Source organism: Mycetomoellerius zeteki, unplaced genomic scaffold (genome assembly GCF_001594055.1).
Source record: "Mycetomoellerius zeteki isolate Tzet28-1 unplaced genomic scaffold, Tzet1.0 scaffold102, whole genome shotgun sequence".
Lineage (NCBI taxonomy): Eukaryota > Metazoa > Arthropoda > Insecta > Hymenoptera > Formicidae > Mycetomoellerius > Mycetomoellerius zeteki.
The window spans coordinates 2,112,811-2,126,010 of record NW_017255933.1 but is presented as its reverse complement, the minus strand read 5'-3'; the positions used below and the strand labels follow the sequence as shown (position 1 = coordinate 2,126,010).

At 26.2% G+C, this 13,200-nt stretch overlaps 1 protein-coding gene across 1 annotated transcript; it reads right to left on the bottom strand.

The window, feature by feature from the left end:
• Positions 1–471: 471 nt before the first annotated feature.
• On the bottom strand, positions 472–12,026 carry LOC108731874 (uncharacterized). The gene is made up of 16 exons (XM_018462420.1): positions 11,665–12,026; positions 10,922–11,257; positions 10,109–10,310; positions 9,889–10,044; positions 9,622–9,663; positions 8,882–8,954; positions 7,543–7,912; positions 7,122–7,457; positions 6,527–6,728; positions 6,108–6,267; positions 5,123–5,130; positions 2,454–2,659; positions 2,035–2,370; positions 1,505–1,709; positions 612–767; positions 472–486 (listed from the first exon to the last, which is right to left on the bottom strand). Exons 1-16 carry the CDS (start codon positions 12,024–12,026, stop codon positions 472–474), a joined length of 3,165 nt encoding a protein of 1,054 aa, XP_018317922.1.
• Positions 12,027–13,200: the final 1,174 nt, after the last annotated feature.

Genomic DNA, 13,200 nt, shown 5'->3' with positions numbered 1-13,200 from the left:
TATTTCTCGTGTTTAGACATGCGTATTATTTGTGTAATAAAATTAATATAATATATTACATATGTAATTAATATATGTTGTTATACATATGTAATTAACATATGTCTTAATTTTGGACTTTTTGTTGTTTGAATAGATATTCAGGCAATTATGCATAAGAAAAAGATGAAACTAAACGTGACAAACATAGAGACACAAACGTTTGCAATAGTTATATTTGTACATCTTTATTGTAAATAATAATTTTCCGTTATTTATTTATATTTGGCTCATTCCATCGGGTACACGCGTTTCTCTCTGCTAATATATTAACTATTATTTAATGTACTTTTATAATTTTATGACATTTTTTTTCAAAAATTTGCCATTAGCATTAATTAATTAATTACTGTCATGTTTGATGACTTCAATAATATATAATAAATTCAGGATATATTTATTATTAATAACAATTTTCAATTTCGTGCTATTTTACTGTTTCTGCGACTGTATCATTACATTAAAAAGAGAATATGACGTTTTAAGTACCTAAACACTTATATAATTAATGACAAATTTATTCAGCAAATTATTTGTTTATTACATTGAAAGAATAAGTTCCTCATACAAACCTTTACGAAAGAGTCAAGATTCACCGGCATAATGTCTGCGCTAGTAAATTCAATTGGTATTGTAGCACGATTCATAATCATTAATAGTCCTTTCTTCATATTATTGCTGAACATAGTCCATTCCATATTATAAATACTATTTGATAATTGAAGGCTCTAGATAAAGTTATAATAAAATTGCATATGAGTATATTATATACAATATTACTCTTTATATAAAATATATATATGATGTATATGTAAGTATATGTATATATATATATTTATGTATGGAAGAATGTTTTATCAACCGCATAATTTAATACGCTTGTAAATACGGCTAACGATACAGCTGATATATTATATATGTACATATACATTGTGTTTATTTTCTTCTTTTTGTAGATATGTCAATTTCGCAACCCTTTTTTTTTTCCCCCCCACATAATTATGACTACATTGAAAAAAATTTCTGGTTAAAAATGGACGAATAAGAATGTTCTGGGGTTAAATTTATTAGAATTTTAGTTGAATCTAACCGGAATTCTGATTGATATAATATTTTTGATAAAATCTACTAAAATTCTTATTTTTACCAGAATAACTATATCTATCAACCAGAATTCTAGGTTACTCAACTAGAATTTTAGTTGATTTAACCAGAAAATTTTGATTCGTCCGTTTTCCACTAGAATTACTATTTAATCTAACCAGACTATTTTTTTTTAGTGTACGTTTATACCGTGCCATTAAGCCGCAGCCTATACAATAGATGTCCTTGTTTATCCTATAGGTTAAATAAAGACACCTATCGTATACCTATCGTAAGCGCACGGTGCAAACGTATATATATATATATATATATAGCCTATGATTAATAGTTATGAAATTATAACTATAGTTACTAGAACTACCTTAAGCTTGATTTCGTTGCCAAACCAGCAATAATAAAAAATTGGAGCTAGAGTAGTAGCTATAACCATAATATCTTGTATATAAGAAACGGTATTGGACGCTCTAAAAGCCATATGAATTAAATTGTAGCACATTACTACTGTGATCATTAAGAACTCACTAGGAATTATTTTGCCAAATTTATCATTTAGTATATACGCGTATCTAAAATTACAGAGAACATTTTCAATTCATCTACAGATTTTATTAAGAATATCTAATATAATTAATGAATTTACATTGTTATGTATTTAATATTTTAACATAGAAAATATCTTATCTTTCCAATGTCTTTATAACAGTTTCTATTATTTTTAATGAAAATTAGTTTATGTTGATAACACGCATATTCTATACTTTTTTGTACCGAAGATAAAAAAATGAAAAATTTCAATAAGAATATATTAATCTTAAAGAAATATAAATAATACTCTAGGGTTAGAAAAATAACTCAAATACACATTTGTATGCGAATATATATGTAACTTACTCAAATATATATATGTGATGGCGTACACAATTGCGCAGATTTTCTTGGTCATTCGCAATATTCGACAAACGATACTCTAAAATCTCGATTTGACAGCAGATGTGCAGCAATAATCCGCAAATTAAATTGTCACATGTGGGATGAATAAGTCCGATAAACATTAGAGATAATATCTGATGAGCGTATGCTAAATAAAATAGCGCGGATTTTGAGCTGTCGAATGGTAACCATGCTCTGTACATTAAAGTTCCATTCTTAAAATTCGTGAATATCGAAAGCAAGATCATATAAGTGGCAGTTATCAAGACGAGAATTAAATAATATAATGTATTATTCCTACAAATCATTTATATATAAAATGTAATATAATTTAAACAGTTTTAATATAATTTAATTATAAAATGCTGAAAGAAACTTACGTTATTCTCTTATCGAATTTCTCCCGAATCATGTTTTCGCTCAGATCCACCGGTTTAAATGGCTTCTCGACGAGATTATCAATTAACATTATAATACTATCGTGATTTATCCGTATAACAATTGCCTTGTAGCATGCCAGAAGCGAAATCAAAGCGTTGAACAAGGCGTCGCCAATTGTGTCAGCGTTGTCGGCTCTCAATATCAACTCCATAATTTGAGTCATTGCAAAGGTGTATAATGTTATAATCATTGACACTGTATAAGCGTTATATATTATGTGTCTAAACAGCGATGTCCACGATGTTGGTCGCCAGCATCCTGCGACCGCTAAAACTGTGAGCGTAAATTTCAAGACAGGCATTTCGCTTTTCTTTCCATCACTTCTCAACATCCATTTGCCCAACATCAATCACTGTTTTGATTAATGTATATGCACTTATTTATTACAAATTTTGGTTATTATGATAATGTACTAATAAGCGGCAATTAGTAGATCGAGATTAATTGTCTTTTCACATATTACATGTATGTAAACAGTATTTACAATATTAGATTAAGGGATATTTGATTGTGTACTTCCCTAAATGATTACTTCCCTAAATGTACTTCGCTAATTAATTACTTTTATGTATGTTAATAATTAGATACAAAAATGTAAAAATAATAATAAAATAAATAAAAGTCTTATTATTATTACAATGGAATTACTGTAACATAACAACAGGATTACTATGATATAATAACAATATTATATGATACTATTATTATGTTTATGTGAAATATTCTATTTTTTTATACATTAAAACTTACTAAAATTTTGATTGATTTGTTTGAACAGTTCGTTGAATACCTCACAAGTTTTAATCGAATATTCGCTGTACGTTGTGTGACAAGTCGAATGACGTTACAAGGAAACAATCTCCTAATGTCTATAGTCTCTCAATTTGATAACGACATTTCGCCCAACTTCCCTCTTCATATAAAGTATCTATGTTATTATCATAATAATAGACTTGCAACAGTCCTCTCGTGAAATAATATTCCCGAGAATTGAAAAGTAAAACATTCTTCCGAAATAATACCTTTATTACGAAATTATGTTATTTTTGCAGAGACAATCGCGGACAATCCTGTATAAAAGAAGTAAGGAATATACAGTCAGAGAGATATATAGAAAAATAAATTCTTTAAATTATCATCAATAGAGCAGTAGTCATAAACTATCTTCGATGTACTTGATACTTTTCCTTTGTTGTATTCTTTATTGTAAAATATCTTATTTATAACCCACCATCGGTAATACTACAACATTATTCTATGATACAATGAAGATACACGAAAAAACAAATTCTTTAAATATTAATTGAGCAGCGACTATAGCTTATCTATGTAAAACATTAATGCTATCCGTAAACTCAGTTACAAGCTATTACCATCACATTTCCTGTCATAGTATCTACGTTCTAACTATTATGTGATATTGTGCACTCTTTCAGATGAATTCTTGATATTTTTGCTTGAACATAAATAAAAGTGTATAAAGTCATGATTTGTTACAGATTATTAACATTTATGCAAGTTTTATGTAGTAAGTGTAATATATAATGTATTCCATTTTACATTACAAATATCTAAATACTCACTGCATATAATAATTTTGAACAATGTTTAATGTTTCTTTAGTTGATTTATTAATGTTTTTCTTATGTCAAAAAATAGGTGATTAAAGTTCTATAAAAATAATTCATTTATGATGTCAAAGATCAAATTGAATTTATAGATGTATGAATGTAAAACATTGCAATAGTAGGAATGTTAAATACATATCACTCTCTATAATTATTTTATTTTTATACGTAACATACATTTGCAAAATTTTTTTTAATTAATTTGCTAGTCATATTTGCTTAAATACTTTAAAAGGTATTACTTTATTGCATTTTTTATGAGAAATTAGTTATACTGCTATAAAACCTTTTAATTTTAGAAATTTTTCGTAATATTTACTTCTTTTAATATTAATAACCATATTGGATAACAATATGTACATATATCAAATTTTTGTAAAATATAATTTTTATTACAGAATTATTTAATGTCTATTTTCAAAAATAACACTGCGAGACAATAGAGAAAAATATTTGTTTGAAAAAACACATCTCTTCCAACTTTATTATGACATTTTTCACATATTTCAATGTAATTTTCTTATCCATGTATATCGGTTACGAGATATTATATTTTCTTATTGTCCGTCGTTATATAAAAAAAACATCGTTATATACAAAAACAATATTTTCGAATCTTGAGAACTAAATTCATTTTACTTTTATGAAATTGTAATATATATACTTATTATAATATGCTCATTATAGGATATTCTGTTCCTTGTTATCATAATATCTATAATGATTCCGCATTAGAATATCGCCATTTTATAAACAACTTCTTACGCAGATCATAAAAAATGGAGAAAGTTATGTTACAATAAGAATCATTTTAAGTGTACTAGTACATAGAAATCGAAGAAACAAGATGAAAATAAATTTTGTTGCATAATACGTTATATGCATCTGTGTGTGTGTAAACCCATATTGTCCAACAAGTATCTACATATACATATGAAAATAGAGTTTTGAAATAACAGAGGCAGTGTTCCAAAATTTACTGCCACTACTGAAAATTTAGTTTACGTTGCGTGCACTAGCAGCAAATTTTGGAACACAGCCAGAATGAGCTGTTAAGCAACAGTGATGTTTAGAGACTAGAACGAAATATAAGCGTTACTATGTTATTTTTTTATATCATTCTTTTACTTGGATTTCTTCTGTAGTTAATCACAATATTGAGTTTGAATTGTCTAATACTTTCATAGTCTTTATTTTCCAGCAAAATAAAAATACAACAAGAAAATATAAAAATTGTGAAAGGATTTTTTTCTCTTATTTTAAATTTAAACATTTTTCTTTATTTTTATAATTAAATATTGACTTATTATATAAATCGTATTTTTATATAAGTATTAATACTGTTATTAATAAATTACAATATGTTTAACTAATAATATTTTACTGCATTATATTCTATTTAATATGATATTTTAAGTAAGAAATATTATTAACGAACATTTTATGGAAATGAAAATTCAATAGAGGCTAAATCTGCTATCAATAACATAATATCATAATATTTTTATTGCGTTTTTATTACAGATATATATATATATATTGCAACTATATTGCAATTGCCAGAACACGTTACATATGTATTATTTTTCCTGTACTTGTACTAACAAACTATAAGCGGAATACGACATTTTGAGCAGCTAAAATAGTAATAAATGTAATAAAAATCTAATAAGGGAAATTTCACAACTATCCGGAACCGATTTGATTTTCCATGAAATATGTTGTTAAACACGAAAATTTAAGAGACACGTATTTTTTTATACGTGCCCTAACTCATGTTTAAGGAGTGAAACACCCCTTTGAAAACAAAAACAGTATTTTTTTTTCAAAGGGGTGTTTTACCTCTTAAACATGGAGAATCAAATCGGTTCCGGACAGTTGTGAAACTTCCCTTGTAAGTAATGGAAGCATTACTTCATTCATAGTCAACGAGAGATAGATATTATCTATATAAAATTGACATACTCACCGCCACAAAAGAGTCCAAATTTAAACTGACGATATGTGCAGTAGTAAATTCAATAGGTACTGTAGTGCGTTTCATAATTATTAGGAGATTACTTTTGACGCTATTATTTAGCAATGGCCACTTTATTTGAAAAATGCTATCTGCCACTTGAACACTCTATAAATTAATGTACGAAATAATATTTGTTTAACGTTGAGCGTTTTGACTATATAAAATATTATTTCTAAATACTTATAGACAATATATGTTATTGTTGATAATATTTTTATTTAATAACTAATAATACGTAATTTAATGTATATTTTACGGATAACATAACAGTAATACATGACAAGATGATTAATTCAATTTCTTATACAAAATATCTTTTATACAAAAAAAATGTTCTCTTCATTAATTAGTTAATCAGATATACCTTTAATTTTATTTTGTGTCCGAACCAACAATAAAGAAATATTTCTGTTAACATGCAGCACGTGAATCCAATTAACCCAATACTGTCTGCGTTCAATGACGATTGACTCAGTTGATACAAATTAGAGCATATTATCAGTGTACTTATTATAAACTGTAATCCGATTATTTGCGAGAATTTTGCATTTACGGAATACGCAAATCTGCACAATCAAGTTTTTTATTTTATAATATAACGATAATTGTATGTATCGAACCAAAAGCATGACAAATTATTTGAAAAAACTATACATACATTATATAGTGATTATAGTTTAAAAAAACTTGCCGATTGAACTTTAACAACATAATAATAAAAATAAATATATATGAATTACTTTTATATAAAAGGGGGAAAATAAAAATAAGTTATACTATTTAATTATCTTGACTTAAAATTTGTGATTTTTAACGGTCATAGATAAGAAAATTTAATATATATTCTTATTTCTCTTAATGCAGTAATTAAGTCATGAAATTATAAATTAATATCACGAAAATCCTGAATTATACAATATATATAACGATTTTTGAAAAATATTATTAGGATGACTAACTGAAATATACTGTTATGATGGTGTACGCAGTAGTCCAAAATACTTTGATCGCATAAGATTTTCTTCAAGCGATATTCCAAGATTTCAATTTGACAATATACATGCATTAAGAAACCACATATGAGGGTATCGCAGGCGACATTCACGCTAGCACAATAAAACGTGCTTAGAATTTGGTGAACATACGTAATGCAAAACATCATGTAAGACGAATAATCGTATGGTACCCATTCTCTATACGTTAACTTTCTGTGTTTAAAGTCAGTAAGCAACGACATCAAACTCATGAATGTCCATGATGACGCAATCAAAATTGAATAACGTAATGTGTTAGACCTATAAGTTGATATCCAAAAGAAAACCATTATTAAATAAAGGTTGGTATACATAAATATGTATATATAAATATATAAATATTTACCGTATTATTTTATCAAATTTTTGACGAATTTTCAATTCGCCTGGATCTAACGGTTTAAATGGTTCTTCGTTAAGTGCAGTAATTAATGTCGTAACATTGTTATAATTTAGCCACATTATCAGTAATTTAAATCCAGAAACGGACACATTCAACGCCATATATAAAATGTTAGTAAAATCGTCGGGATTGTCGACGTTTATCATAATGTCCATAAATTGTAAAAAAGCAAAAATATATAAAATGGTAATTATAAATAGTCTGTAGAGATTGTAAATAACACGCATAAATAGCGATGTCCACGATAGCGGTCGAAAGCACCCAACAAACGTAACGATTAAAAATGTAAATTTTAAGACATGCATTTTTATCCCTTGTTCAAATTAAAAAAATATTCGTATAAAACGTGCTTGCTTGTGTAACGTATGTTCTGTATTGTATCAGTAATTTTGACAATTTTTAAATAATACTTATTACTTTTAAGATAACTTCAACTTGATAGATTCTGTATATTGCACGAGAAGTGAAGACAGGAACATAATTTCAAGATAGTGCACTTAGAAACGTCTATAGACATGTGACACGATTCTTTGACAATAGAGAGTATATCCTCTCTCTTCATACATATTTAATAACTTTACCTTTATAATATCAAATTTTTAGCAACTCTCTTTAAAGTGATATTTATGCGAAATATTTATGCAAGAGGAATTATTTGTACATGCAATTTTTCTTATACAAAAGAAATCAATTATTTTTATATATCATATACCTATATAGAGGAAAAAAATTCTAATACAGCAAAGAAAGAAGAGTTCTATAAGTACATTAATAAGGTATAATGAGATGTAAATAATATCTTGCAATGCCTGAATATACATATATTATATCTTGATATATCGAAGACAGAATATTTCATTAGGGGAGATTGTGACAAAGCGAAATAGCAGAGTAAACCGGAATATTATCCTTTTTTAGCCCGCTTATTACGATATCTCAATCGTGATAAATTGAATTATGTTTTGTGTTCCAAAGAACACGTTGCAGGCGATAGATGCCATTTTCGTCGAATCATTGACGTGATAGCATACAACGTAGTGGTGCGCAGTATCGATTTGTAATATTCGCTTTGTATATTTTTATAAAGATAAGTATAATATTCAATTCAGTACCTTCTACTCTAAATTTCCAAAATTAATTAAATATACATATATAGTCTAAGCTTCATCTTAATACAATTAGATTGTTGTTATAAATCAATTGTGTTCAACAAAACAACATAACAGTGATATTAACAATTGGAGCAAAGTGAGATAGGACAAAATAGAATATCCCGTTTTGCCCCAATTCTTCAATGGCGACTGTCGCGATTCGCGAATGACGCAAGTGTAATAATAAATAGAAGAATTTGTTTCCTGAAGATAAAAATGTCGCTAACTAGAATTCTCTTATTGGATATCGTATTGTCGTACGTCGGATATCGTACGCAGTGTAATTAAAACTGATATTGTAAAGAATAATAAATTGAAATAAATATATTGAAACATTTATTATTTATGAAAATTTATAATAATTTCGTTTTCCATATTCTTAATTTGTTCAAAATTAAAATTTGCATTATTTAGGTAAGCATTCAACATCCATTTCACTTTACCCCATGCATGAGATAAAGTAGGCAGATTTACAACATTATCTACGTTATATATCAATGTAATAAAATCAATAATATGTAAATGCTTTTTATAAGAGATATTACCTTTTTTTCCTCCGATTATGATAATATACATATAAAGATATTAAAATTTGTACATATCAAAGTACACAGACTTTTGCGATATTAAATTTAAATTTTGTAACATTTATATATTTTTTTTCGGTAAATTATACATATAAAAATATTTCCAAAATATAATATAAAAGACGATGTCGTATACATTTATATGTATTTGCTTACAAATATTTCTAATGAATAAGTATTAGAATTATTACCAACTTATTACAATTTATTTTTAATTATTACGTGCAACTTAATCTAAAACACGGTTTATTTTGTTTAATTTTTTATTTTTATTATTCTTGCACTCGCGTTAATAAATTATAAACTGAATATGATGTTTTAAGCAACTGAAATAATAAAAGATACTTAAGATTATTACAAGTACAATAATATTTATATATAGATCAGTAATAATTCATACAAGCAAATTTATAAAAGTGATAAGTTTTATTTATTGATAATTAAATATAATTGTAAAGTGCATTATTATAAGCAGCAATGAAACTTTTAAGTACTTTGAAATTATTTAGGCAAATTATATTATATACATTGAGATAAATGTTTATACTGACCGTTACAAAGGAATCCAGATTCATGGTCAGGATATATACAGTAGAAATTTCAATGGGTATCATTGCACGTTTCATAATTATTAATAAACTCTTCTTTACACTATCGTTCACGATTGGCCACTCCATTTGAAAAATATTATCTATTAATTGAAGACTCTGTGGAATATAATATGTAAAATATTATATATTTATTGTTTTTAATAGCCTGTTTTAGATATACCTTTAATTTGACTTTATTTCCAAACCAGCAATAAATAAATATCTGCGTTAACATACAGGCTGTGTATATAATTAACGGAAAATGATCTGCATTTAAAGTTGACTTAGTCAGTTGATACAAATTTGAGCATAATGTCATCATACTTGCCATAAATTGAAATCCAATTATATTGGTAAATTTTATATTCACTATCCGAGCAAACCTGCAATCAAGATTTTGTTCATATAAAGTCATAATATTTGTATATATATATATATATCAAACAAATAATAGTTTAAAGGTAGTCTTAAGGTAGTTTGAAGGGTATAAAGAATCTAAATCAATATTATTGCAATAATTATGATTGGAATACTAAGAATTATAAACTAATTCGTGACATATATGAGAACTAATTAACATATTAAAGTATTAATAAAGCACTAATAAAAATGTCCATACTAAATATCGTGATAAAAACGTGGTAGAAATCAGTATGCAATAAATAATTACATTAGGCAATTATATTTAAAAACAATATGAATAGTATGAATAGTAAACAGTATAAATAATAAAATATATTTTGATGATAATAAGATTGGAATTAAAACCGTTTTATGTGAGTAAATCACATAAATATATTTTGATATATTTTAATGATTTTGCAATGCTATTAACCATTCCAAAATTGTATAGAATTTTTTATTTTTTCTTTATAAATAATAAAAATAGAAATTAAGAAGATATATGATTTCCACCACAGTTTTGTTAAATAACTCACACATAGTAGCAATGATGAATGATATATAATTTTCCGGCATTTAAATGATAACTAACTCAAAAATTCGATTATGATGGCGTATGCAATAACCCAGAATAAGTTGGTTGTCCAAAAACTTTTTTAAGCGATATTCCAAGATCTCGATTTGACAACATATGTGCATCAAGAACCCGCACATGAGACTATCTATTGCGACATTTACGACGGCGGCATGACATGCGCTTAACATTTGTTGAGCGTATGCAAAACAAAATACAATATAAGATGAATTGTCAAATGGTATCCATTCCCTATAATTCAGTTTCTTGTGTCTAAAGTTAGTAAATAGCGAAGACGAAACGACAAACGTACACGTTGTCCCAACCAATATTATGTATCGTAACGTGTTGTTCCTGAAAAGTGATTAAATTATTACATCTATATTATTTCTAATGCAAACTATAACATATTTAAACTATGAAATATTTTAAAAAACTTTATGTTTATTTTCTATAATAGACAATATATTGTTATATTTTCCAGTAATACTGCTAATTAATCTTATTTTATTGTGGAAAAAAATATTTTATTATTAAATAAATTTTTATGTGCAGATTTTTAATAATTTTAGTTATCAACAAATAACTTTTTAAATCAAGTTACATATCTAAAAAAAATCTATATTAAAAATACTTATATATATTCATGTGTGCACGTACATAAAAATATTATAAAATAATAATTAAAATAGTTATCAAAAAAATATTAAAAAAAAATTAAATTAAACAGATTAAAAATTATTTAATTATAAAACATTTACCGTATTATTTTATCATATTGTCGTCGAATTTTCATCTCATCTGAATCTAATGGTTTGAATGGCTCTTCAGTAAGATAATTAATTAACGTTACAAAATTCTCATAATTAATACTCATAATAAATATTTTGTAGCATGAAGCTAATGTAGTTAGCATCATATTCAGATTGTTTGTGAGATCATCAGCATTGTCAACGTATAGAATAATGTCCATAATTTGCAATATTGTAAACGTGTATAACATAGCAATTACATATAATCTGTAGATATTATAAACTATCTTTTTAAATAAAGATGTCCACGACTGCGGTCGAAAACATCCAGATATTATAACGGTTGAATATGTCAATTTTAGAATATTCATTGTACGAGTAGAAGTTTAATTGCGTAAGGAAAGAAAAAAAAAAGCAAAAGACGTACGTACAACAGATCAGTTATATAACGTGTGTCATTAATTTTGTTAGTAATTATGGAAACCTTCGAACAATATTCATTGCTCTCGAGATAATTTTAACTTGATCTCTATTGTATGAGAAGTAAAATACAGTAAAAATCTCTTTTATACGAGAAGTAAGATGCAGAGATAACATAATTCAGAAGAGTACACTGCAGAATGTCTATAGACTTATGAATTACGACACTACTTTCCGACGGTAAAATTTTTTATCATCCATATTTCCTACTTATATATGCATATTTAATATCTGTAGCTCCACAATACCTTTGCAGTAAGTGTTTTTAATGTAATATTTCCGTATTTTAAGATAATTGGATAATTTATTTCTACATAAATTCTATTATATATAGAAATAATATTTTTAATGCTACATCAAAAACAAAATTATAACATAGCGAAAGAAGGAAAAATATTCTTCAAGGATTCATCAATAGAATATGAGATGCGAACTTCAACAACATCTTGATATATTTAGCGTCGCTGTACAACATATTTCATTGCATTATCTTCTATCTTTCGAAGAGAATCGTGACATTCTAATATTGATTCCTATACGCGCAACATACCTCCTCTACTTAAACGGAGTTCACGTTAGAGATACGTATTCGTAAGACTATTGTTATACAGAAAAAAGAATTTAATATAATAATCAAATTTCTTTGGCGTTCTATTTTCGTTACATTGTTGTTATGCGATCATGCAATTTCGATTTTTTTTTTAACAGCACCATATGATTTTTTTTATGATAATGATTTCTTGTAACTCCGCATAAAGATATTGAAATAAAATCTATGATATGTTTATGAGGTATTACATATTTCAAATCGGATTACAGTAATATATAAATATAAAATTATATTTTAAGTACAGAAAGTGTGACAATATCAAATAAATTTTATAACAATATTTATATATATTTTTCAGTAATATATGTAAAAATACTTTCAAAATATAAAAGGCAATGTCATATACCTATGTGTATATATATATATACAGGGTGTTAGTTAAGCATGTTGCCATACTCAACAGAGCGATTCTTTGGTTTATTTCAAGTAAAAAAGTCCATATAAACATGTGTCCT

What these genes read in the sequence shown, in the direction of transcription:
- LOC108731874 (XM_018462420.1), bottom strand. Translation starts at nt 12,026, where the DNA reads ATGAATATTCTAAAATTGACATATTCAACCGTTATAATATCTGGATGT. An exon ending in CATCATAATCGAATTTTTGA is followed by an intron (nt 10,311 to 10,921) that starts GTTAGTTATCAT and finishes TCTTGATTGCAG; the next exon opens with GTTTGCTCGGATAGTGAATA. An exon ending in TTTATAATTTATTAACGCGA is followed by an intron (nt 8,955 to 9,621) that starts GTGCAAGAATAA and finishes TTTTATCTTCAG; the next exon opens with GAAACAAATTCTTCTATTTA.